The 22,875-nt window shown below is 44.0% G+C and overlaps 1 protein-coding gene across 1 annotated transcript; it reads left to right on the top strand.

The window, feature by feature from the left end:
- The first annotated feature begins 1,155 nt into the window (after positions 1-1,155).
- Positions 1,156-22,207, top strand: LOC116636938 (putative serine protease 46). Its single transcript, XM_032412135.1, has 5 exons — positions 1,156-1,237; positions 4,189-4,366; positions 4,548-4,807; positions 5,871-6,034; positions 21,953-22,207. The coding sequence occupies exons 1-5, from the start codon at positions 1,156-1,158 to the stop codon at positions 22,205-22,207; spliced, it is 939 nt and encodes a 312-aa protein (XP_032268026.1).
- Positions 22,208-22,875: the final 668 nt, after the last annotated feature.

Below are 22,875 nucleotides of genomic sequence, written 5' to 3'. Positions count from 1 at the left end.
TCTAGACGTAGTTTGTTTTGCCTGTTTTTGAATTTCATGCAGTATGTACCTTTCTGTGTCCCACTTCTTTCTTTTATGTTTGTTTATGAGATTGGCCACGTCGCTACATGTAGCAGTCCACTCACTGCTGGTGAGTATTCTGAGCCTCCACATTTGGGGGCTGTTGGGTAGCTTCCAGTTGGGGTTCTAACCAGCAGTACTGCCATGAACCGTCTCTCATACCTTTCCTGCTGCATCTGTGCATGACTGTGTCTAGGGCCCGCAAGCAGGTTGTGGGGTAGGCACATACTCTGCTTTACTGAGTGATCCCGAAGTTCCCCACTGTGGTGGCCTGGTTCATCCCCCCCCGGCCCCCCCCCGCAGTAGTGTGTCAGCAACCTCATTACGCGGCGTCCTCGGCAACGCTGGTGATGGGGTGGGCAGGAGTGAGCAGTCCTAATGGACAGTGTGAGGAGCATGGGGTCCCTGGGGAGGGGACCTCAGTGAGGTGCTGGGGAGCTGTCCCAAGAAGGCATTTCTTCTGCTGGCTCATGAAGACCCAGGCCTGCAAACTGCTTCCTCTCAGAAAGTCACGTTCCCAGGCCCAGAACACCTGGCCTCCCTCTACCCAGGAGCCAAGCCTGTGGGAGAAAGGAAAACTCTAGTTCTGGCTCAGGCACCCCCCAGCAGGAATGAGCCATCATCCCTTTCCAGTGCCTCAGTTCCTACACCTTCAGGGTGCCCTCAGAAGGGTTTCATGAAGGAGACTGGACTGGGCACCGGGGTCTACAGGTGGGCTGTAGTGGACTCAGGATTGGGCACACAGGGGCACCATCAAAGCCAAGCCAGAGCCCAGGAGGCATTGTCATGGGCCAGATACTGGGTGCTGTCACAGGCTCAGGGATAGGCACAAGGAGAATCATTCCAGGGAGGGGCCTGGTGGCAGCATCCCACAGTGACCCTGGCGGGCCCTCGCCATAACCACACTGTCTCCTTCTCGGGATCCTGCTTCTGCCCCAGCTGGGTGAGCCCCCGACCCTGGGGCAATGGCCCAATCCCCGCTACCGTGGATAAACAAACCATGAGTTCTAGAATTCTCACACAGGGAGACGCCCTGCCCCACCCCACCCCCACGTCCCTTTATGAGGACCAGTGCAGGCTGGGCACCTGCTAGCCATGGCGTGTGGGCCAGGAGATCTTCAGAGCCTCACATCTCCATTTTCCTCTGCCAGAGTTGGGACCCCACTGTATTTTGAAGGTAGGGCCTTAGGGACATGGGAGAGAGGCAGGAGGAGTCTGTTTGCCTGGGTGCTGTCCTCATGCTTAAATTTCTCTGTATTCTGAGGGGCACATTGTCACCAGCATGGTGTGCCAGCCTAGGGACCCAGCTGGTGTCACAACCATTCTAGTTTGTAGGGTGGCCATGACCATGAGGGAAGAGCCTTGTTAGAAACTGGGAAACAGGGGCGCCTGGGTGGCTCTGTCGGTTAAGCATCTGCCTTCCCCGTGGGTCATGATCCCAGGGTCCTGGCATCAAGTCCTGCATCGGGCGCCCTGCTCAGCGGGGAGCCTGCTTCTCCTTCTCCCTCTGCCCCTGCTCCCCCTGCTTGGGCTCTCTCTCTCACAAATAAATAAATAAAATCTTAAAAAACAAAAAGAAATTGGGGAACAAGCTAACAACCATGGACCAGATGAGCTTGTTTGGGAAGTGCAATCTAGGAGGACCAGGACTTGGGATGACAACGTGAGGCGTGAGTGACCGCTTAACGCTACCAACTTAAGGTCTCAACCCCCCTGTGAGCTGGGCTTTATGGTGTCCCCATTTCACGAGAGGAAACCAAGGCCCAGGGGACTTAAGTGACTTGTGGAGCCAGGATTCAACACCAGTTTTTAGTTGACTCTCTGGGGTGAAACATTTGGGCCGCCGTGTGACAGAAGTCCTCTTGGCTCCCTGCTCTAAGCAACCACGTGTGATCTGCTGGTGGCGGCCCTGGCTCAGGTCACCCGCCCGCTGACCGTTCTTCCACTTGGCAGGACACATGCTCGCATGGCATCTGTGAGTAGGGACATGTCCCCCAACTCAGGGACCTCGCCTTTCTTTTTCCCCTCACTGCGCGACTCCCCTTCTCAGACCAGTGTCTTGTAGAGCGAGCGAGCGAGCGAGTGAGCGAGTGCTCTCCCACTCCCACTCTAGGCTGCCCCTAGACATCGGGGACATTTTAGGATGGTGAGGACGGGCACTGCTCCACAGAGCTGACTGAGGTGCCTACGATAATGTGGGAGTGGGGGTGGCAGGCTGTGACCTTACAGAGACAGAGGTCATTGAGCCACAATAGGTCTTCCTGTCACCACGGGTGAGTGTGGGCTGCGACATCAAGGTGCGGCTTGTAAGTGGGTGTGCTGTGACTTCCGGGCTCCAAGAAGGGGTAGAGGTCGTCTGCAGTGGAGTCCGTTTGGGCCCCCGAGTGTCCCCTCTGTGTGGGATGGTGAGGCTGGGCCTCTGGCGAGGTTGATCTGTAAAACCTCACGCCCCCAACCAATCCGTCATGGCTCCCCCCAGATGTGGGGGGGGGGGGGCTGGCATCTCCAGGCTGAATCCTGCCATTCCTGCGTGAGGTTTCGAGGAAGGAGCTTGGAGTTGGGTTGTTTTGGATGTGAGTTCTGAGGAGGGCAGTTCTCTGAGCCTGGGGAACCCATGAAGGGGGTGGAGCACAGAGGCGAAGCCCACGCCTGCCCCCTAGGACTGTCACTTTTTAGGTGCTGAAGGTCATTCTAAGGAGCCCTGGTTCTGCAGGGCCCACAGCTTTGTGAGAAAGGAAAGGGCAAGCCTCTGGAACTCCTCTTCCCTCCCGGAATGGGACAGTGTCCATGGGGCAGGCTGTAATCTGAAACAACAAGGTAGCCATGACCCCACCACAGCACATGAGAGGAGCTGGAAATGTGACTCCCACTGGGGGGAGGTGGAACAGAGGACGGCAAGCCATCGGACAGGGACACGAGCAAGAAGGGAGCAGCGAGAGAACAAGGCAAGACAGAAGTCTATGGAGATGTGGGGGCTCGTGAGGGTGCCCGCGGACCCCTGTGGAAGGCCCTGGTTGAGGGTAAAGGTGTCCAGCCACGGAAGTCTGTGGCAAGGGAGCCGGCCATCTACATGTCATTGTACCAGGAGCCCTGGGACGTGGTAGAATGGTTTGGGGGGAATTTCCAGGAGGCAGGGCCCACTAGGTGCTTCTGCTAATGTATATGGACCACCATAGATTATTAGCCTTGTTCTGTTTATTAATGAACCCCTCCACCAGCATTACGGACCCTCCCTAGGCAAGGACAAGCCTTGGTTACTGCTGCTGAGTCCCTGATGCTCTGCTTGGCATGCACACGGAGGGAAACAGACTTTCTGGAACCACGCCAGCTTCCGACGGGTGTAAACACATGTCTAGCTTTGCCTCTGTGAGGATCCATGACTGTGTGTTAACAGCTTGTTGGCCAGCCCAAACTTGACAGAAGGCCATATACATAAAAAAAAACCTTTTAATTTGTCTTTCATCTTGGTCTCCAACCTTTGCCGTAGAATTTCTCCCTTTCCTGTCCTCATCAATGTTCAGTTAATAAATACCAGTCCAAGATAGGCCAGTTCAAAGCCTCAGTCTCAAAACCAGTTCCGTGTAGCTCCTTCTGCTCCCACTCCTGCTGTTGGGGACAGGGAGGGGCAAGGAGGGGACCGACAGCATCTCTCCTCACTTCCTCATATGGTCACGGAGAGCACACCCTGGGGGGGCTGTGAAGGCGGGTGCTGGAGCTGTACAATGCCACATCCCTGCACAGCTACAAGCCATCCTGCTCACTGGTGCCCCATCACCTACCCCCTGACCGGCAACTCACTCCTGGGATGAGTCTCCTCCTTTGCTACTCTAACCATCTGCCTGTGTAAACGAGCACACAGAGATAAACCCTGGGGTGGTGGTTCCTAACAAGCCCTGGAGGGGCCGGCCGGTCCCCCTTGTTCGGCGGATTGCTCTATCAGGTGGGGCACTTGCTGCCTCTGGGCCTTTGGTTGTCATTTTTAGGGCTGTATGAAACGCCCTCGCCCACCTGTGCAATGGCTGGAATGTGGCCCTCTCTGCCTCGATGGTCTGCTGTGTACGGCGCTGGGAGGGCCGCTCGAGAACCTGCTCGGGGCTGGCACAGTCCCCTTTCTACCTTTTTCCTTAGAACCCTGGTTGCAGACCTGCGGTCACACCAACATCGCCTGCAAGATGGTGAAGGGGAAGCTGGTGGAGGTAGGCAAGTGGCCATGGCAGGTGAGCATCCTGTTTCTGGGCGCGTACATCTGTTGCGGCTCGCTCATCCACCATCAGTGGGTCCTCACGGCTGCGCACTGCCTGCAGAGGTCAGTCAGGGCACCCAGCCAGTCCCAGGGGCTTTGCTTTCTGGCCTGGGGGGCCCCCCCCCGGTAAATCTGGGGATCTGGGACTGGGGGCCTGGCTGGGTTACCCTGTGCTCAGTCTGTGTCTCTCCAACCACTTATGGCCTCGCTGCTGGCAACCTGCCTCCTACCCGTGGCCTTGCAGATCCAAGGACCCCAAAATGTACTCCGTGAGGGTGGGAGTCCAGAGCCTCCCAGACAACGGCACCCAGCTCCTGCTCACCCGCATCGTGATTCACGAGGATTTCCACAACCTCATATCCCAGGACATTGCTCTCCTGAAGCTCAGGGACCCCATCTCCTGGTCCCCGCTCATCCAGCCTGTCTGCCTACCCAATAACAGATTCAAGCCATCTGTCGGAACCATGTGCTGGGTGATCGGGTGGGGACATAAAAGCACTGGAGGTGAGTGAAGGCAGGCAGAGGTCCCAAGACACCAGCCTCTTCAGAACACAGCTTCAGCATGGGGTCATTTGTTTATTCCCACCTTTTTTAAAAAATTAATTAATTAATTAATCTACTTGAGAGAGAGTGAGCAGGGGCTGGGGAGGGGGGAGAGAGACAAAGGGAGAGAGAGAATCCCAAGCAAGCTCCATGCCCAGCCCGGAGCCTAACATGGGGCTTGATCCCACGACCCTCGAGATCATGACCTGAGCCAAAATCGAGAGTCAGACGCCCAACCGACGGAGCCACCCAGGTGCCTCTTATTTGTTCATTCCTTGATTCACTTGTTCGCTCCATCAACTAACATTCCTGAGGGCCCACACATGCTATCCTGACCTCTGTTGCTAGGAAGATACACACAGTGCTCTCGTGTAAAAGATGCACATGGCTTCCATGAACCTCCGTTGCCAAAGTGAAGTTAAATCTAGTGCCAAGCCCTCACCTTGCAGCATGGCAGGCAATCGATCTTTGGCTATTAATGGGGTTCTCTGTCTGCAAGTGGCAGCACATGGGCCACGGTCTCAGGAAGCAGTAAGGCATTGGGCTGCAATCATGCATACTTGTTAGCTCCAGGCACCAATAATTCCTGAAGATCTGGCCTCTGTGGGTGCCACCCTCGAGTCCTAGAATCTAGGAGTGTTTGTGGGATCCTGCCTTCCAGGGGGTGGCACACTTAGGGCTCTGGGGTCTTGACATCTTGCCAGGTAGCCATGGGGCAGTGAGTGCTCAGCCCCCACCCTCATGAAACCTGAATTATTGAAGGAGTCTCTCCTTGTCCTCATTCAGTGCCTAGATGTTGCTCAGGGGGATACTCTTGCTTCAGTCTTTTTAATGAGCTTAGGTTTTTTGTTTTTTTTTTCCCCAAAAGTCAGGCTGTGGGGATGGGGTCTTTACAAATTACCATCCCAGGAAATGGCCCTGCCTCCCACCCTAGTAAATCTGGACAACTTCAAGATGGAGGCATGCCAAATGATTGAAGGGATGATGAGGCAGGATCTCTCTCTCTCTCTCTCAGTCTCTTCAGTAACCCCAAAGACCCCATACAGTCTTCAGGAGGTGGCTGTCAAGATCATAAACAGTGAAACCTGCCAACAGCAGTACCAGTTCCTCTTCTTGAAGGACCAGAAGAAGTTCATTGGGGAGGACATGCTGTGCGTCAGCTCAGAATGGGGCATGGACTCTTGTCAGGTGCGGGGTGTGTGGCCCAGGGCAGGGAGAGGGCTTTCAGGGGACATGTCTTCCTTTTCACAGGGCACTGTGTGACCTTATGAAAATCTCCTTTCCTTGACCTTCAGTTTCCAAGTCTGTAAAATAGGGCAGAAAATATTCTTTGCACTTGTCCACAATAATGATAATAATGGCAATGCATCTTAGGTCTTTTTTTTTTAATTTTTTAAAAAAGATTTTATTTATTTATTTTTGAGAGAGAGAGTAAGTATGTGCATGCACAGGGGGTGGGGGAGGGGCAGAGGGAGAGACTCTCAAGCAGACTCCCTGCTGGGCATGGAGCCCAACGCAGGGCTCCGTCCCATGACCCTGAGATCGTGACCTGAGCCAAAATCAAAAGTCAGACGCTCAACAGACCTAGCCACCCAGGTACCCCAGTGTTCAGTTTTCTCATATCACAAACTGCTAGATAGTCTCACACACATCTCCCTATTCACACGTTCCAGAATTTCTCAACAGGATGTGTCTTGCAAGGAACTGGTGGGTCACAGGCTGTGCATACCTTCATCTTTAATAGTTATTGCCAAATTGTTTTCCGAAGTTTTGCGTGAATCCGTATTCTTATAGCAGTGTTTGAGAATTCGGTTCCATATTGTTGCCGACATTTTTGGTACTGGCAGACTATGACATGTTTTCCATTCTGTTAGATGAGAAACAGAGCAATAGTAGGGCATTGTGGTTACTGTGTTCATGTCCCCAGTTACTGAGCAGTTATGCATCTTTTCACATGCTCGTTCTCCATTCGTGATTCTTCTTCTATGAATCACTTTTTCAGGTATTTTGCACATTTTCTATTGTTTGCCTTTTTCTTTTTATTATATTTTTATATTTTGGATATTGGTTCTGTGTTCGTTGTATATATTGCAAATACCTTGTCCCAGCTTTTCATTATGTTTACGCTGTCCTTTGCTGAACAGCAGTTTAGGTTTTATTGCAGTCAAATGTAGATCCGTGTTTTCCTTTCTGGTTTACGCTTTTTGCGTCTTAGTTAAGAAATCCTTCCTTTTCCTGAGGTCATAAAGACGTTTTCCTGTATTTTTTTTCTTAAAAGTTTGGAAATTTTGTTTTCCACATTTAGGTCTTAAGTCCACATGCATTCATTTTGTGAATGGTGTAAGATAGAGAGAGGACTATTTTTATTTACTTCCTCATGTGGACTTTCATTTGTCCCAATGGCATCCATTGCAAAAACTGTTTCCTAGATGTAAAATATGACATCATATACATAAAACGTGGAGGTGGTGGGGGTATAAAAATGTAGTGTTTAGAATATTTTCAAACTTAAGTGATATTAACTTAAAATAGATTGTTATATATATAGGATTTTTTTTTTTAAAAGGTTTTATTTATTTGACAGAGAGACACAGCAAGAGAGGGAACACAAGCAGGGGGAGTGGGAGAGGGAGAAGCAGGCTTCCCGCAGAGCAGGGACCCCGATGCGGGGCTCGATCCCAGGACCCTGGGATCATGACCTGAGCCGAAGGCAAACGCTTAACGACTGAGCCATCCAGGTGCCCCTATATATAGGATGTTATGAACCTCAGTGGTAACCACAAGTCAAAAGCCTATAATAGGTACCCCCCCGACACACACACAGAAAGGAATCCAAGCAAAACACTAAATAAAGTCATCAAATCGCAAGAGAAAAGAACAAGAGAGGAAGGCAGGAACAGAGAAGAACTATAAAAACAACCAGATAACAGTTAACAAAATGGCAGTAAATATATAACTATCAGTAATTACTTTAAATGTAAATGGACTAAATGCTCCAATAGACTGAATGGATAAAAAAAAGCAAGACCCATTTATGTGCTACCTATAAGAGACTCACTTCAGAACTAAAGATACATACAAACTGAAAGTGAAGGGATGGAAAAAGATATTCCATGCAAATTGAAGCAAAAAGAAAAAAAAAAGCTGGAGTAGCAATACGTATATTAGACAAAAGAGATTAAAAAAAACCTTAATGTAATAAAGAAGGGCATTACATAATGATAAAGGGATCAATCTAACAAGAAGATATAACAATTGTAAATATCTATGCACCCGATATAGGAGCACCTAATTATGTAAAGCAAATATTAACAGACATGAAAGGAGAAATTTATGGTGATACAATAATATTAGGGTACTTTAGCACACCACTTACTCAATGAATAGATTTTCCAGACAGAAAATCAGTAAGGAAACAGTGCCTTTGAACAACCCACTAGATCAGATATGCTGAATGTTTTATATATACATATATTATATATATGTGTGTATATATATATACACACACACACAACATTCCATCCAAAAAACAGTAGAATACACATTCTTTTCAAGTGCACAAGTGCACATGGAACATTCTCCAGGGTAGATTCCATGTTAGGCCACAAAAACAAGTTTCAGTGAATTTAAGAAGATTGAAATCCTATCAAGCATCTTTTCTGACCACAGCAGTATGAAACTAAAAATCAGTTACAAGAAAAAAACCTGGAAAAAATAGAAATGTAGAGGCTAAACAACACACTCCCGAATAAGCAATGGGTCAATGAAGAAATCAAAGAGGAATTTAAAAAATACCTTGAGACAAATGAAAATGGAAATACAATGGTTCAAAATCTTTGAGATGCAGCAAAAGCAGTTCTTTTTAAAAATTTTTTGTTGTTTTTAGTTTTAATTCCAGTCTAGTTTAGATACAGTGTTATATTAGTTTTAGGTGTACAATATAGTGATTCAACAATTTTATGCATCATTATGCAGTGCTTATCATGGTAAGTGGACTATTAATCCCCATCACCTATTTCACCCATCCCCCCACCCACCTCCCCTCTGATATGCTTTATTTTAAATGAGTACCCTCAGTTAAAGTTACTATTTTTTTTTCAACAAGAACTTGAAGCATATCTCATAATACATGGTTCTAAGAGATGTATAGAAAACATTCCATCCAAGAAAAATAGAATACATATTTTCCTCAAGTATACATAGAAGAATCCCCTGATTAAATCACAAAAAAGAGACATGATAAATATTACAAATTTAAGACTGAAATCATACCAAGGATATTTTCCAACCACAATGAAACAAAACAAAAGATCAATAATAAAACAAAACTGGAAAATCTACAATGTAAATATTAAATATTTAATATGTAAATATTAAACAACACATAGAATATACAGAAATATACAGAATATACAGAAATCTGTTGCATTTCTATTCACTAATAATGAAGTAGCAGAAAGAAATTAAGAAAACAACTCCATTTACGATTGCATTAAAAGAATAAAATACCTAGGAATAGATTTAACCAAGGAGGTGAAAGACTTGTACTCCGAAATCTATACGACATTGATGAAAGAAATTGAAGACAACACAAATAAATGGGAAGATATACCATGCTCATGGTTTGGAAGAATTAATCATTAAAATGTCCATACTACCTAATGCAATCTATAGGTTCAGTTCAATCCCTACCCAAGATACCAGCAGTAATTTTGACAGAACTAGAAAAAAAAATCCTAAAATTTGTATAAAACCACAAAAGACCAAGAATAGACAAAGCAATTTTGAGAAAGAAGAACAAAGCTGGAGGTGTCACAGTCTCAGATTTTTCAAGCTATACTACAAAGCTAGAGTAATCAAAATAGTATGGTACTGGCACAAAAATAGACACAGATCAATGGAACAGAATAGAGAGCTCCCAAACAAACCCATGCTTACATGGTTAATTAACCTATGACAAAGGTTAATTCAGGAGGCAAGAATATACCATGAGGAAAAGACTGTCTCTTCAATAAGTAGTGTTGGGAAAACCAAACAGCTACATGCAAAAGAGTGAAACTCGACCATTTTCTTACACCATACGCAAAAATAAACTCAAAATGGATTAAAGGCCTAAATGTAAGACCCCAAACCATAAAACTCCTAAAAGAAAACATAGGCAGTAAACTCTTGCCCATCAGTCTTAGCAATATGTTTTTGAATCTGTCTCCTCAGGCAAGGCTAACAAGAGCAAAACAAAAATGAAAACAATCCAGTTGGGACTACATCAAACTAAAAAGCTTCTGCACAGCAAAGGAAACCATCAACAAAATGAAAAGGCAACTTATGGAATGGGAGATGGTGTTTGCAAATGATATTTTCGATAACGGGTTAATATCCAAAATATGTAAAGAACCCATACAACTCAACATCAGAAAAACACCCCAAACAAACAAAAAACCCAAACAATTGGATTAAAAAATGAGCAGAGGACCTGAAAAGACATTTCTTCCAAAGAAGACCTACAGATGGCCAACAGACACATGAAAAGATTCTCATCACTCATCATCAGGGAAATGCAAATCAAAACCACAATGAGATATCACCACACCTGTCAGAATGGCTAAAATTGACAACACAAGAAACAGCAGGACTCGGTGAGGATGCGGAGAAAGGGGAACCCTCTTGCACTGTTGGTGGGAATGCAAACCGGTGCTGCCACTGTGGAAAACAGTGTGGAATTTCCTCAAAAAGTTTAAAAGTAGAACCACCTTATGATCCAATAATTCCACTGCTGGGCATTTACCTGAAGAAAATGAAAACACTAATTTGAAAAGATATACGCATCCCTACATTTATTGCATTATTTACAACAGCCAAGATATGGAAGCAGCCCAAGTGTCCATCGATAGATGAGTGGATAAAGAAGACCTTCAATGTATTTTTGGACTTTTTTCTTTTCTAATAAAGATGTTTAAGGCTACAAATTTCCCTCTATATACTGCTTTAGCCTAATGCCACATATCTTAATATGTAGCATTTTTACTGTTATGCAGTTCTAAATATTTTCTATAATTCTCATTCTTATTTCATTTTGACCCATGACTTATTTGGAAGTGTTTTTTTTTTTTTTATTATTTCCAAATACATGTATGCTTGTTTGTTTTGTTAATCATTTCTGACCCAGTTGTCACGTGGTCATAAAATTGGCTCTATGGCGATACCAGTGATATGGAATATGTTGCAACTTGCCTAGTGGCCTGGTATGTAGTTTTTAATATTTATTTCATTGTTTTCTATTTTTCTTAATTTTTCTTTTTCTTTTTTTTTTTTTTAAAGATTTTATTTATTTATTTGAGAGAGAGAATGAGAGACAGAGAGCATGAGAGGGAGGAGGGTCAGAGGGAGAAGCAGACTCCCTGCCGAGCAGGGAGCCCGATGCGGGACTCGATCCCAGGACTCCAGGATCATAACCTGAGCCAAAGGCAGTTGCTTAACCAACTGAGCCACCCAGGCGCCCTCTCTTAATTTTTCTTCTGCTTCCCTTGGCTTGATTTGGTTTTCTTTTTCTGTCTTCGTGAGCAAAAAGATTTACTCTTTCTAGTTTTTGTCTTTAAAGTATTTAAAACCATGAAATCATCTTTTAATTAAACGTGGTTTCATCTCTTAAATTTTGTACTGTTGTGATTCCCTCATGACTACCTTATTTTAAAAAATATATAGTGTGATTTGAAAGGAAATGCATGCATCTCCTTAAAAAAGTAGTACATAAATGAAAAAGTTGGAAAATGAAACTTTCTTATAATCAAACTACCTAGAAATTTCTGCTCTAAGTTGTTTAGTTTCTATCCTTAACACTTCTTTCTATACATATATGAAACTCTAAGAAAGTTTTAGGTTTTTTTCTAGTTTTTATCTTTAATGAAAGACTGTACTATAATTTTATTCTCCAAATTTTTTACTTTCACTTGAAATAGATCTTGAACTATCTTGGACTGTCTATATAAATACATTCCATTCTCCTTGAATACTGAACAACAAGTCTCTCATATTGTTATGTCATAATCTACTTAACCATTCTCCTATTGATAGACATCTGAACTGATTTCAGTATTTTTCTACCATGCCAGAGTAAAAATCTTTGTTCATAGATCTTTGCACATTTGTTCAAATATTTCTCTAATAAATTTTTAGAAGTGTAATTACAAGATCAGTTGTATGCACATTTAAAATTTTTAAAAGATATTGACAAATTAGCCTTCTCAAATATTTGATCCATTTATATCAATACCAACAGTATATGAGTGCCCCTTTCTCTGTGTCATCACCAGCATTAGGCATTATTTTCATTTTAACTTTTGTTCCTCTGGTAGACTAAAACTTTTATTTCTGCTTTAATTTCATGAAATCGGGCAATTTTGTAAATTGCTTATGCAACAAGCTATTAAGTAGGAAGTTTCAATGAAATCATCAAAATACATTGTGTATCAGGATTCAAAGGTAGTTGTGTGACCGACATTCCACGATGTGTGTGTATCACAGGATCAAGAGCGTAGAGAGGGAGGTGATTTTATGAGGAGAATTTCCCAGGAAACAGCTGCTTCTATGCACTCACTCTTCCCCATCTAAGGGATGGGGGTGCCTGTCCCACACTCAGATCTCCTGTGAGGGGTTTCAACAAGATCACTCAGAATATGGAGTTTGCCCACTCAGGGGCAGAGTCGGCTGTCAATCTCCCCAAGACCAGGGGAGCAGGAAGTGCGTGGGGGATGAGCTGGTTCTCTCGCCTCCTCACTCTCCTGCTTTAACCTTGGCAGGTTCAGAAAACTGGTTAGCAGGATGGGGTTGGAGCAGTTGCTGAAGGGAAGGAACGGGGAAAACAGACTTGGCTTCCTCCTTCCCAGGTCTTCTGTTTGCCAAAAGCCCTAGACAGCAGTGGGGAGAAGTTTTACTTTAAATCAAACCTGGCAACTATGATTACATTAACCACAGTGAGCAAAGCCTTCTGGTTCTGCTCAAGCTCTTCCCCAGGGTCAGGGAAAGAACTCGACTTCTAAATAAATTGTAAAAGAACAAAGGGAGTCCGGACTAAGATGCTTGAGGTGTTCAGTGGACCATTTACATTTTTCTCTGTCCTTTGCTCATGATTTTCTATTAAGCCACTTTTGTTCTTGTTGATTTGTAAAATCTCTGGATATTATATGCTGTAGTAATTATTGGTAAAGGAACATCATGTCTTTTTCAACTTAACTTAAAATGGTTTATAAATATATATACTTTTTATATAAACACACATACACATATGGAGAGAGAGAATATAAAACAAATATGGTAAAATGTTAATTAGTAAATGTGGGTAAAAATATTATACTTGCAACTTCTTTGTGAGTCTCAAATTATTTCGAAATAAAAAGTTATTTAAAACTTTGGGAACTGGAAGTTTTAACCTTCATAAAATGCTTTACAATATTTTACCCTATTTGTCCGACATTTGCCTTTTTTTGGTGTGGACTTTTCTCCATAGATAGTTATTTAAAAATTTATCATTATTTCCCTTGGTGAAGTGGTTTTTGTGCTGTGCTTAGGAAGTACCTTTCCCTCCCTAAGATTATAAACTTATTCACTCATGCATGTTCTTAATTCTGTTCTTTAAATATTATAATTTTGATTCATCTGGAAGGTTGAGAGAAACAATCTGTTTTATTTTCCTCCAAATATAGCCAGTTTTGTAAATAATCTCTTATTGAATACTTAATGTTTTTTTGGCAATGAATTAGAAATGCCCCCTTTAGGGGCTGCCTGGCAGACTCAGTTGGTGGAGTGTGCCTCTTGATCTTGGGGTTGTGAGTTCGAGCCCCACACTGGGTATAGAGCCTACTTAAAAACAAAATCTTAAAAAAAAAAGAAATGCCCGCTTTATTATATTCTACATTCCCATCTTATTTTGGTCTGTTTCTGACTCTTACAGTCTCATTCCTCTGCCAACACCACTCTTCTTAAATTATTGTAGATTTTTAATTCCTTTTTTTGTTTGTTTGTTTGTGGTCAGGCAAGTCCTCCTTCATTATTCTCCTTTTAAATAATTTGCCTGGCTGTTCTCCATGTGCATTCCAACTGAACAATCTCAGTAGAGAGACTCCTTCTTTTCAGTGTGTATGCTTCTGATTTTTCTTGTCTATTGCAGTGCAAGAACTATATTCCAGAACGATTGCTCTGTCTTCCGAGAGACACTGTGTCATTTTGTTTTAAGTGTGTCTCTTGTTAAACGGCATAAAGCTGGATGCTGTTTTTGTTAGCATATCTAGGAGAATATCCTTTAATCCATTTACCAAGAAGAATGTTTCTTTTTGTCCCCCCTCCTTATGTTTTGGGTTGATTTTTTTTTTCCCACTCTACTTTTCTGCTGTAACAGTTTAGAAGTTGTCACATCTCAATTTCACGTTGCTACTGGTCACCTTATATATTCCACACACGTATTTAGACCTGAATTAACAAACAGAGTTAATCAGCATCTACAACTTCCTCCTCAGCAGGACAAGACCTTCCTTCATTTTCACCTTCTTCATTTCCTTCCCCCAGACTCATCCTCTTGTTGAAAATATCTTGTTGACAAGAGCGAGCTGAACTCTTTTACTATATCTAAGAGTTTTTAGTTGACTCTCTCGGGCTTTGCAGGCCTACACTCCTAGGAGCTGTAATTAGTAACGATTTTGACTTTTTGGTTCTCATGATGTTTGCTTTTTTCAGTCCCTTGGGCACGTCTCCAAGTGGAATTTGTAGCTGGGCCTTTTCTTATTGCTGGCCTTCATCATGAAGCACGGTACTCATCTGACATATCGTCTACCAGGGAGAGAGCCGTTCCATCCTGTTCTGCTATAGCATTTTATTTCAGGAGTGAATGCCTTGCTTCATAAAACGTGTTTTCTGCAGCTCTCAAGATCCTCCCTGCTTTGATCAAATGTGCCGAGTCAGCCCCGAGAACAGACTCCTCATGTCTGCCTAGCTTGTGTGCTCACCGTGTCCTTCTGCTTCATTCATCTGTCAGATTCAGATTTATAATATCTTTTTTTTTAGAACATGTTTAATTTGTTTATTCATCCAACAGACGGCCCGTGCTGGGCCCTGGGCCAGGCACAGGGCCCTGTGGGTGCAGGGCCCAGGAAAGGAACTGGCCTGGGAAGGAAGTGTCCTGCGTGAAACATCAGGGCAGCATGACCCACCTGGCCTTTGCATCTTGTTTTCTTTCTCCAGTGAGTCTGGGCTCCTTTTTAAGGAACGCTGAGGGAGGCGCCCCCCTGTAACAAGATACAGAATCAAGACTATGCTTCACTTGAAAAATGTCAGCCCAAGTTCTGGAACATTTGAAACAATATAAATGATGTGCTCCTTGAATGCTGGACATAAGTTGCCCTATGAAACTATGTGGGTCTGTTTTCTTTTGAGGGGTACCGGTTGTGGGCAAAATTTTAAGTTGTTTTGCCCATGGTTATTGGACTTCTGTGATTTGCATTTTCTTAGAAATTACTCATTTCATCCAGAATTTAAATCCACAAAGAGGAGGTTACAAACATTCTTCAGATTCTGAAGAAGTGTATTTTCCCAGGATGAGGTTCTCGCCTCTTTTTTACTCACACCATGAAGTATTTGCATTTTCCTTCCCTTTCTGTTTTTCTTGGCAAGATTTACAAGGTGCTTACCTATTCTGTTTTTTTTTTTTTTTTTTAAGAACTAGCTATTGATTTCATTTCTCAAGGCTATGATTTTCTGCTTTCTGATTATCCCTTTTTTGTCTTTATTAATTCCTTTTCAAGTGTCTTGAGCTGAATGTGTGGTAATACATAACTGAGGACAATAATGAATAACTTATTTTCATTCTCTCTTGTTTGATGTAAATATTTAGACCGGGACTCTTATGTGCAGTTCAGGCCCATATCCCATGGGCTTGGCCACATGGGGTATTCTTATCTCTCTACAAAATAATCATAGATTTTAATTCTGTTTTTACTTTAACATTTTTGAAAGTTAATTTCTTTTCCTTTGATAGGGTAGTTCACATTTTGTCATGGGCTCTGGTTCTGTTTCACTGTGGTAAGAGAATGTCCACATTTGAGATCTTTCTCTCTCCTCACTATTCTCTCTGGGTTTTTTTTTCCTATGGGCCCCCAGAATCCAGTTAATCTTCTCTCTAGGTAAGGGTCCTCACGTTATCATCATTAGCTTGATTATCACTGTCTTGATTTTCCCCTTCATCTTCCATATTCTCACCCTGCAAAGGCACCTACTCAAATCTGTTTATTACATATCTTTAAAGATACCCGTATCTTTGAAAAATGCATAGGGTCGCTATATGTGTATTTTCACGGGCATAAATGATATCATGCTACTTATTCCCTCCTGTATTTGTTTGTTGAGAAGTCTCAATTTGTTAGAGAATCCACATTAAATGGCTGTATTCTTTCAAGTCCCTGTCCCCAGCTCCACATGCCCTATGTCAAAGTTCTTCCTTCCCTCAAACATCATTTTGGGCAGTCACTTTTAGTTATTACATGCCCTGTCTGATTACAAGTCTAGATTTAAATTTGATTTAAACTTTGCCAAGCCCTACCACATCTCCCTCCTTCGGTGCTCCTGGGAGGGGGTGGGGATCTCCACCTCGCCAAACTGTCAGGGATCTGGCGACTGGGGTGTACATTCTGGAGTCTCCCTTAACTCTCTTTCTACCTAACTTTCTTTTCACTTCCATTTGCATGATCAGTGCTTCTCCATCCCCTCGCTTTCAATCCGCATGTGTCTTTAAATCTGAAAGTAGTCTTCTGTAGGCAGGGTATAAATAATTCTTGCTTTTTCATCTGTTCCATCACCATATGTCTTTTGATTGGAGCATTTAGTCCATTTACATTCAAAGTCATTATTGATAGTTATATACTCATTGCCATGTTGTTACTTGTTTTATGGTTGTTTTTGTAGTTCTCCTCTGTTCCTTTCTTCTCTTGCTCTCTCACAGTTTACTGGTTTTCTTTAGCGATATACTTGGATTCCTTTCTCTTTATTTTTTGCATATCTATTATCAGTTTTTTATTTGTGGTTACCATTAGATTTGTATATAACATCTTCTGCATATAGCAGTCTCTATTAAGTTGGTGGTCACTTAAGTTTGGACCCATTCTTTACTCCTCTCCCCTCTACCCAACACTTTAGGTATATGGTGTCATACTTTACATCCTTTTATTTTGTGAGTCCCTGGATTAATTTTAAAGATATAGTTATTTTTACTGCTTTTGTGCTTCCTACTTTTCTTACTTCAACTTATGGTCTTTCCTTTCCACCAAGGTGTCACCTTTAACATTTCTTGTAGGGCAGGTTTAGTGGTAATGAATTCCTTGTTTTGTTTGTTTGGGATGCTCTTTATCTCTTCTTTTATTCTGAGTGGTAGCCTTGCTGGATAGAGTATTCTTGGTTGTAGATTTTTTCCTTTCAGCACTTTGAATATATCATCCCACTTTCTTCTGGCCTGCAAAGTTTCTGCTGCAAAATCAGCTGATAGTTTTATGGGGTTTCCTTTGTGTGTAACTGTTTTTTTTCTCTTGCTGCTTTAAAATTTTTTCTCTTTTTCACTACTTTTTGCCATTTAATTACTATGTGTCTTAGTGTGGACCTCCTTGGGTTGATTTTATTGGGGGCTTTTCGTGCCTCCTGGATCTGGGTTTCTCTTTCCTTCCCCAGATTAGGGAGGTTTTTAGCTATGATTTCTTCAAATACATTTTCTGTCCCCCCTTTCCTCTCTTCTCCTTCTCAGATCCCTACAATGTGAATGTTATTACACTTAATGGTGTCACTGAGTTCCCTTAATCTATTTTAATTTATTATTATTATTTTTCTCTCTCCTGTTCAGCTTGATTGCTTTCCATTACTCAGTCCTCCAGGTCACTGATCTATTCTTCCGCTTCCTCTAATATACTATTAATTCCATCTAGTGTATTTTTAATTTCAGTTATTGAGTTCTTTATCTCTGATTGATTCTCTTTTATGTTTTCTATCTCTTTGTTGAGGGACTCACTGGGGTCCTCCACTCTTTTCTCAAGTCCAGTGAGTATCTTTATGACCATTCCTTTATTATTATTTTTTAAAGATTTATTGATTTATTTTGAGAGAGACAGAGAGCACGTGCATGGGGCAGGGGGGAGAGGGGTGAGGCAGAAGGAAAGAAATCTCAAGCGGACTCCCGCTGAGCACAGAGACTGACACGGGGCTCAATCCCATGACCCTGAGATCATGACTGGAGCTGAAATCAAAAGTTGGTACTCAACCAACTGAGTCACCCAGGTGCTCCATTATGATCATTACTTTAAATTCTCTATCAGACATATTATCCCCATTTTGTTTAGCTCTCTTGCTGTGATGTTGTCCTGTTCTTTCACTTGGGACATATTCCTCTGTCTCCTCATTTTGTCTAATTCTCTGTGTCTGTTTCTATGTGTTAGGAAAGTCAGCTACATCTTCTTCTATTCCAAGTAGGAGACTTATGAAGAAGAGGTTTTGTAGTGCCCTGCAGTATAATGTTCCCTGTTCACCAGAACCTGGCACTTCCGGGGTGTCTCCTATGTGTGTTGTGTGCACCCTACTATTGTGGCTGAGTCATGTTTGCCTCCAGTCCAATCATCTACAATGGCTCTCTTTGCCTGTTGTGGGCAGGATTTGGTACCTATGTTGTTACTAGGTCTGTCTGGGGTTGCCATGGGCTTGTGTTAAGTCAGACCAGGTATTTGCAAGAACCGTGGTAGCATTGAACTGCAGGGTGCTCTTTTTAGGTGTTGTCCCCTGAAAACTTTCATTGGTGGGTGGGACTTGCAGTCAGACCAGATGTCTGCTGTTGGATTGGTGTGTGTGGTTATCTTCCCCTCTCTCCAGGGCAAGAGTCACTTTGGATTAGTGCTGGCCCTTGTTGAGGGTGCTTGCACCCTGCCAGGCTTGTGGCACTGCTTTGGATGATCTCCCGCCAAAGGTGTGTTGGAGGAGGTGCGTCTTCAGGAGAACGTGGTGCAGGATGCACAGCCCCAGCAAGGTCTGTGCTGGTCCACTGCAGGAGGATGACCTGCAGCTGCCTGGGAAAACTCCTGCTGAGGCCAGCTGGGATGGAGGGGGTACATCCATAGGAGAATGTGGGGGTGAGATGCACTGTTAGCAAACTAGGTGGGGAGTGTTCTCAAGGGGCTGGCTCCTGCAAGTGTCCGTGTATCTAGGCTGGGAGGGTAGGGGTGGGAAATGCACCCGCCGACTCTTTTGTTTCTGGAGAAGTCTCCCAAAGATCCCTGCCTCTCCAGCACACACTCTGAGATTAGTAAATAAATCTTCTTCTCATAGACCCTAGGTGTTTTTTAAACTGCTACTTCTATGCTGTGTCTCAAGGGCTGGCTGTTATGCTGTCTTTTTAAGAGCAGGGGCTCAATTTCCTATCACCCTCTGGCTCTCTCAGAGCTGAGCCACTGCTTTTTTAAAGTTCCAGGTGTTAAGCTCCACTGATTGTAAGAACTCACAAAGTTAAGCCTCTCTGGTTTTCAGAGCCAAATGATATGGGCATTTGTCTCTGCAGAGGGGATCCCCTGTGCCTGGGGTGGGGTCTGCTCCTCTCTCCTCCCTGCACCTGTGGCATCCCACCCTCCCACAGACAGTATTACAGGTCAGTTTGGCCCCTGACTGGGTCTCCATCCTTCCTACTCTCCTCAGTGTGGCTTCTTCTCTACATTTAGCTGTGGTGAGTCTGCTCTACCAGTCTTTGGGTGATTTTCTGGTTTATTTACTCTGATGTGGGTGATATCTAGGTGTATCCATGGGACGAGGTGAGCCCAGGATTGTCCTACTCTTCCATCTTCCCCGGAAGTCTCTCAACTCTCTTTCTCTGCTTGTTAATGTTCAGGGTGTCCTTACATATATTAAACATTGACTTCTAGTTAGTTTTAGACAGAGTAAATGCCCTATCTTAATTCATCATCTATCTTCAATGAGATTCGGTGTCCTTCACTGACTAGTCATAGCTTTGATGTAATTAAGCCCAACACATCTCTCTGCTTTAAGTATGTGGGCTTTGAGTCTTATTTTAAAACATATGCTTCATCTCAAGTCAAAGTCATAGTCCTACATGTTTTTAATGAGCTTTATTGTTTTAACTTTTCACATTGACAGTTTTAATTCCTCTGGAGTGTTGTTAGGTAAGATCCAACTTCATCTTTCTTCATCGGTTTCCCCCCATTACAACAGAGATCCCCTTTCCCAGAGCTTGCCGGAGCATGTGCTACAACTCCTCACGTGCGGGCATCAGGTTAGCTCTCCAATGCATGACTGGTCTATTTTCCTATTTTTATGCCAGTGCCACAGTTTCTGTAATTACAGCTTTGAAATATATCTAACTCTCTGGTAGGTCATATCTGCCCCCAGCCTGACTCTCCCATTTGCTCTTCTTTCTCAGACCTGTCATAGAATTCATGGACTCTTATCCTTCAATATCAATTTTAGAATCAGACTGTCAAGGTCCTGAAAAAAAAAAATCCACCTGGCATTTTATTTGGAATTGCTTGAACTTTAGAGATTAATGTAAGGAGGACTGACCCTGTAATCTTTTAAAATAGTTTTTACTCTCTATAGAAGAGACAAAATCATCTTTATAAAACATATATGGAGAATAAAGAATAACATAACCAACACCCAGACACTCCCTCCCAAGCCTATGAAATAATGCTGCATTACCAGAAACTCTGAACCTTCCACGTGTGATAATCCCTGAGTTTCAAGATGAGCAGGCTCTAATTATGCTCTTGTTTGCTGGCTGGCATTTGCTCATGGTATCTCAACTTCCTGTGTGTGGGGTGATGTTTTAAAGAGTGAGGAAATGTTCTTGGGTGTTCTCTGTGAGAATCCTCTGGGTACATGACTAACCCAGGACCACTTTGAATGGCATCCTTGGCTTGGGTTTTTGGAACCACCCACATAGTGTGAATTCGAATCGCAAGTTCACATGAGGGCAGGTACTCCCAGTTTCTCTTCCCTCAGAGGGCGTGGTCTTTTTTGGAGGTGTAACTTTTTGCAGGAGGTTTTGTCTTAGGCTCTCCTGCTTAAGAGCCTGCCTTTGCAGGCCTGGGTTGTGCCTTTTATCTCCCGCGCCGATGAAGGACACTGTGAAAACGGAAGCTCAGTTTCGCCAGATTTGACAAATAGCCTTGGGACCAAAGCCATGTGGGCTTTGCTGACCTCCCTGGGTTTTGGACTCTGAGGAGTCTTTATTTTCTTGCCGGCTCATCTGTGCATTTAAAATGAGAGGTTTTTAACTTCACACATATTTAGTTATCTACAGCAAGGTCAGGCAGTGTATCTGCTCCTCCATAGTGCAGAAAGCCAAGGGCTGAGCATTGGCATTTTTATGTTGTTTTCAGGCGCCTCACTTAAGAACCAAAATATCTCTTTACCTTGATGTAAGTCTTCATTTAATTCTTAGGTATAGTTTTATTATTTTTTTCCTTAAGTGTCTCATGCACTCTTCATTAGATTATGTTCTTTAAATCTTGGTTTGAATTACATTTACTATATATAGATATGTATATAAATATACAGAGAGAGCTGTTTTTCTGATTTATAAAACTTTTCAACAATTACAGAAGAGTATAAAGGAAGCTTAAAAAAATCATAAACCCACCTTCAGCAGACATAACAGCTATGACTTTTTGATGCATGCTGTTATAAACATTATTCTTATACATGCACCTGCTTTGCACAAAAAGAGGGGGCTGGTTTGCATTTCAAATAGTCATTCTGCAAGCAGTAGTGTAGGAAAGAAGGTGGTCAAGGGTGGCACGTTGGAGACCCACCAGGATTTAAGGGAGGACAGAGGTGGGGACCGGGGGGTTCTGGTCAGAGAGTTAGCAGGAGAATGAAGAGAGAGGCCAGCGTGATCCTGAGCTGGGGCCCAAGGGCAGAGCTTCCAAGTCACGGAGCAGGTTCCTAGCCATGCCTCATTTTCAGGGGCAGCATAAGCCTAAGGCAGCTCTTGCTAAGGATCTGGCTCAAGAAGGTGTGAATTTCTGCAAAGCCTGTAGTGAGGCCCTGCCTCCCTCATGCCTCCCCTCCTCCCCTCCACAGGATAACTCTGGCAGCTCCCTCGTCTGCCAGGTGAACAACTCCTGGATTCAGATGGGGGTGGTGAGCTGGAGCCTGAGCTGCAACCAGCACCGCTTCCCAGGCATCTACACCAGCACCTCCTACTTCACCCACTGGATCAAGAGGCAGATCACGGACATGAGGTTCATCAGTAGGGCTGGCCCTGCCTTCCTGAGCCCAGTCACCCTCACTGGCTACATTCTGCTGGTGTCCTTGGGTTCCCTGTGGCTCCTGTGAGCGGTGTTTCTGGGGCAGGCACTCCCAGAGGCCGCTGCTTCCTCCCTGTCTGCCCTCAGGAGCTGTGCAGACCCAGGGAGCGCATGACATCAGGACAGAGCACCCTTGGGGGAGGGTCCCAGAGCCACTGGTTTTTTAAGTTGTTCAATGAAGATGCTCTTGAGTTTTGCATCGCAGAAGTCATCTTTCTTCTTGACCGTGGCCAGAACCCTTCAGAGCCTCCCCAGCCCCAGGAGGCCTGTCTGTCCTCTCAAGGGGAGCCTTCCCTGAGGGCCTTCCCTGTACCACTGCTTGCCACGTTTCCCGCTCTGGGCTGCAGTTTCCTCTTCTGCCAAATACCAGGTGGGACTCTGTGACCTCTAGTCCCTGCTTAATCATCTCAGCACCCCAGCAACCCCGGTCCCCATGGCCCTCCCCTGGGTCTCTGACCAGCAGTCCCCTCAGGCCTTCCTAAGAGAATTTGTCCTCTTCCCAAGAAACTCAGTGACCAGACTTACATTTATGGACATCGTTCCAGAACCCGTGAACCTCTCCCAACCCTTTAGATCCCCCTAAGGGTCTACAGAACCTGACCAGTTCCTCTTCCTTCCCTGGCAGACGTGGATGATGATGGGGGGAGAAAAAGGGGCCAAGGCAGAGTGCTTGCTGGCATGAATCGTGGGAGGTGA

The sequence above is a fragment of the Phoca vitulina genome, unplaced genomic scaffold (assembly GCF_004348235.1).
Source record: "Phoca vitulina isolate PV1807 unplaced genomic scaffold, GSC_HSeal_1.0 scaffold13, whole genome shotgun sequence".
Lineage (NCBI taxonomy): Eukaryota > Metazoa > Chordata > Mammalia > Carnivora > Phocidae > Phoca > Phoca vitulina.
The sequence above is the reverse complement of the archived record's forward strand: the minus strand, read 5'-3'. Positions and strand labels throughout refer to the sequence as shown.